Source organism: Bison bison, unplaced genomic scaffold, assembly GCF_000754665.1.
Source record: "Bison bison bison isolate TAMUID 2011002044 unplaced genomic scaffold, Bison_UMD1.0 scf7180017846849, whole genome shotgun sequence".
NCBI lineage: Eukaryota > Metazoa > Chordata > Mammalia > Artiodactyla > Bovidae > Bison > Bison bison.
Genome location: NW_011477422.1, coordinates 17,728 through 19,071, shown reverse-complemented (window position 1 = coordinate 19,071; position 1,344 = coordinate 17,728). Strand labels below are relative to the sequence as shown.

At 72.2% G+C, this 1,344-nt stretch overlaps 1 protein-coding gene across 1 annotated transcript in view; it reads left to right on the top strand.

The window, feature by feature from the left end:
• Positions 1-1,344, top strand: part of PRR35 (proline rich 35) — a 3,887-nt gene that overhangs the window by 293 nt on the left and 2,250 nt on the right. Inside the window, 3 exon segments of the mRNA XM_010840963.1 lie at positions 4-75; positions 78-170; positions 172-1,049. Coding sequence (XP_010839265.1) covers positions 4-75; positions 78-170; positions 172-1,049 — 1,043 coding nt within the window.

The window sequence follows — 1,344 nt, the reverse complement described above, 5'->3', positions numbered from 1 at the left end:
AAGCCCAAGAAGCCGCACTACATCCCGCGGCCCTGGGGCAAGCCCTACAACTACAAGTGTTTCCAGTGCCCCCTTCACCCTGCCTGGAGAAGTCCCACCTCTACAACCACATGAAGTACAGCCTCTGCAAGGACTCGCTATCCCTCCTCCTGGACTCCCCCGACTGGGCCCTGTCGCCGCACCCCGGCCACGTCCCGGCCTCCCGCGGCCACCCCGGGCCGCCCCATGGACCCCTTGGCCCCAGCTGACCCCGGCGCCCGGCCCCGAGGGGCGCGGCTCCCGGATTCCCCTGCCACACCTGACCTGGACCTCGCGGCCACCGATGTCCTCTCCCTGCGTCGCCGGGTCGGGGGCCCCCGGCTGGGGGCCGAGGGCTCCTCCTCAGGGACACCACCCCCGGAGCCCGGGGACGTGCAGAAGGGTGCGGGCCTGGAGGGCCTCCTGGCCGAGTCGTGGAAGCTGGGGTCGGGCGGGGGCCGGAGGAGTGCAGCCGTGGTGGGCGCCGTGGGCCCCGAGACCAGTGTCCCCTGCTACCCCCCGCCCAGCTCCGGGGAGCTCCCCGAGGCCCAGAACCTCCACCTGTCCCTGCTGGGCGTCAACTACCCTCTCGGCCCGGGCCTCTTTTCCTACCTGGGGCCCTCCCTGGCTGCCGCCGCCCATGTGCCCTTCCTGACCTCGGCCAGCCCCCTGCTGCCCCCAGCCGCTGCCTTCCCTGCCCCACAGCCCCCCGAACGCCCCGCCCTGGCCCCCCGCCTGTACTACCCCCTGCTGCTGGAGCACAGCCTAGGGCTGCCGGCCGGCAAGACCGCCCTCACCAAGCCCCCTATGCCCCCGAGAGGGCCTCCTGGGGCCCTGGTCCCTGGGCTGCTGAAGGTGCCAGTGCCGGGGCTGGGTGGGCCCTGGCCCCGCAGTGCTCTCAGGGACCCCAGGCAGGAAGAGCAGCTGGGGCAAGTGGCCCAGAGCGACCCCAAGAGAAAGCTGGCCCTGGGGGCCCAGCCAGAACTCCTGAAGGCCCCCTGCAGCCGAGCGAGCGTCAGCACCCGGAGCAGGTGGGTGTGGGGTCCCAGTCATGGGGCACTCAGGGAGGCGGGAGGAGGGCTGAGGGGGCAGGGTGGCCGGGTGGCCCCCCACCAGAGCTCAGCCGCTAGGAATATGGACTGCAGGCTGCAGAGGGGAGACTGAAGCACACAGCCAGCCTTCCTCCCTTCTGGGGTTCTGAGGCCCCAGGCGAGGGTGCCAGGCTGCACAGGGGCATGAGGGGCGGGCATCGTGGGGACAGTGCAGCCTCCTGACCGGCTCCAACCATCCCCAGCCTGCGGACCAGCCCCTCCGCGATGCTCTGGC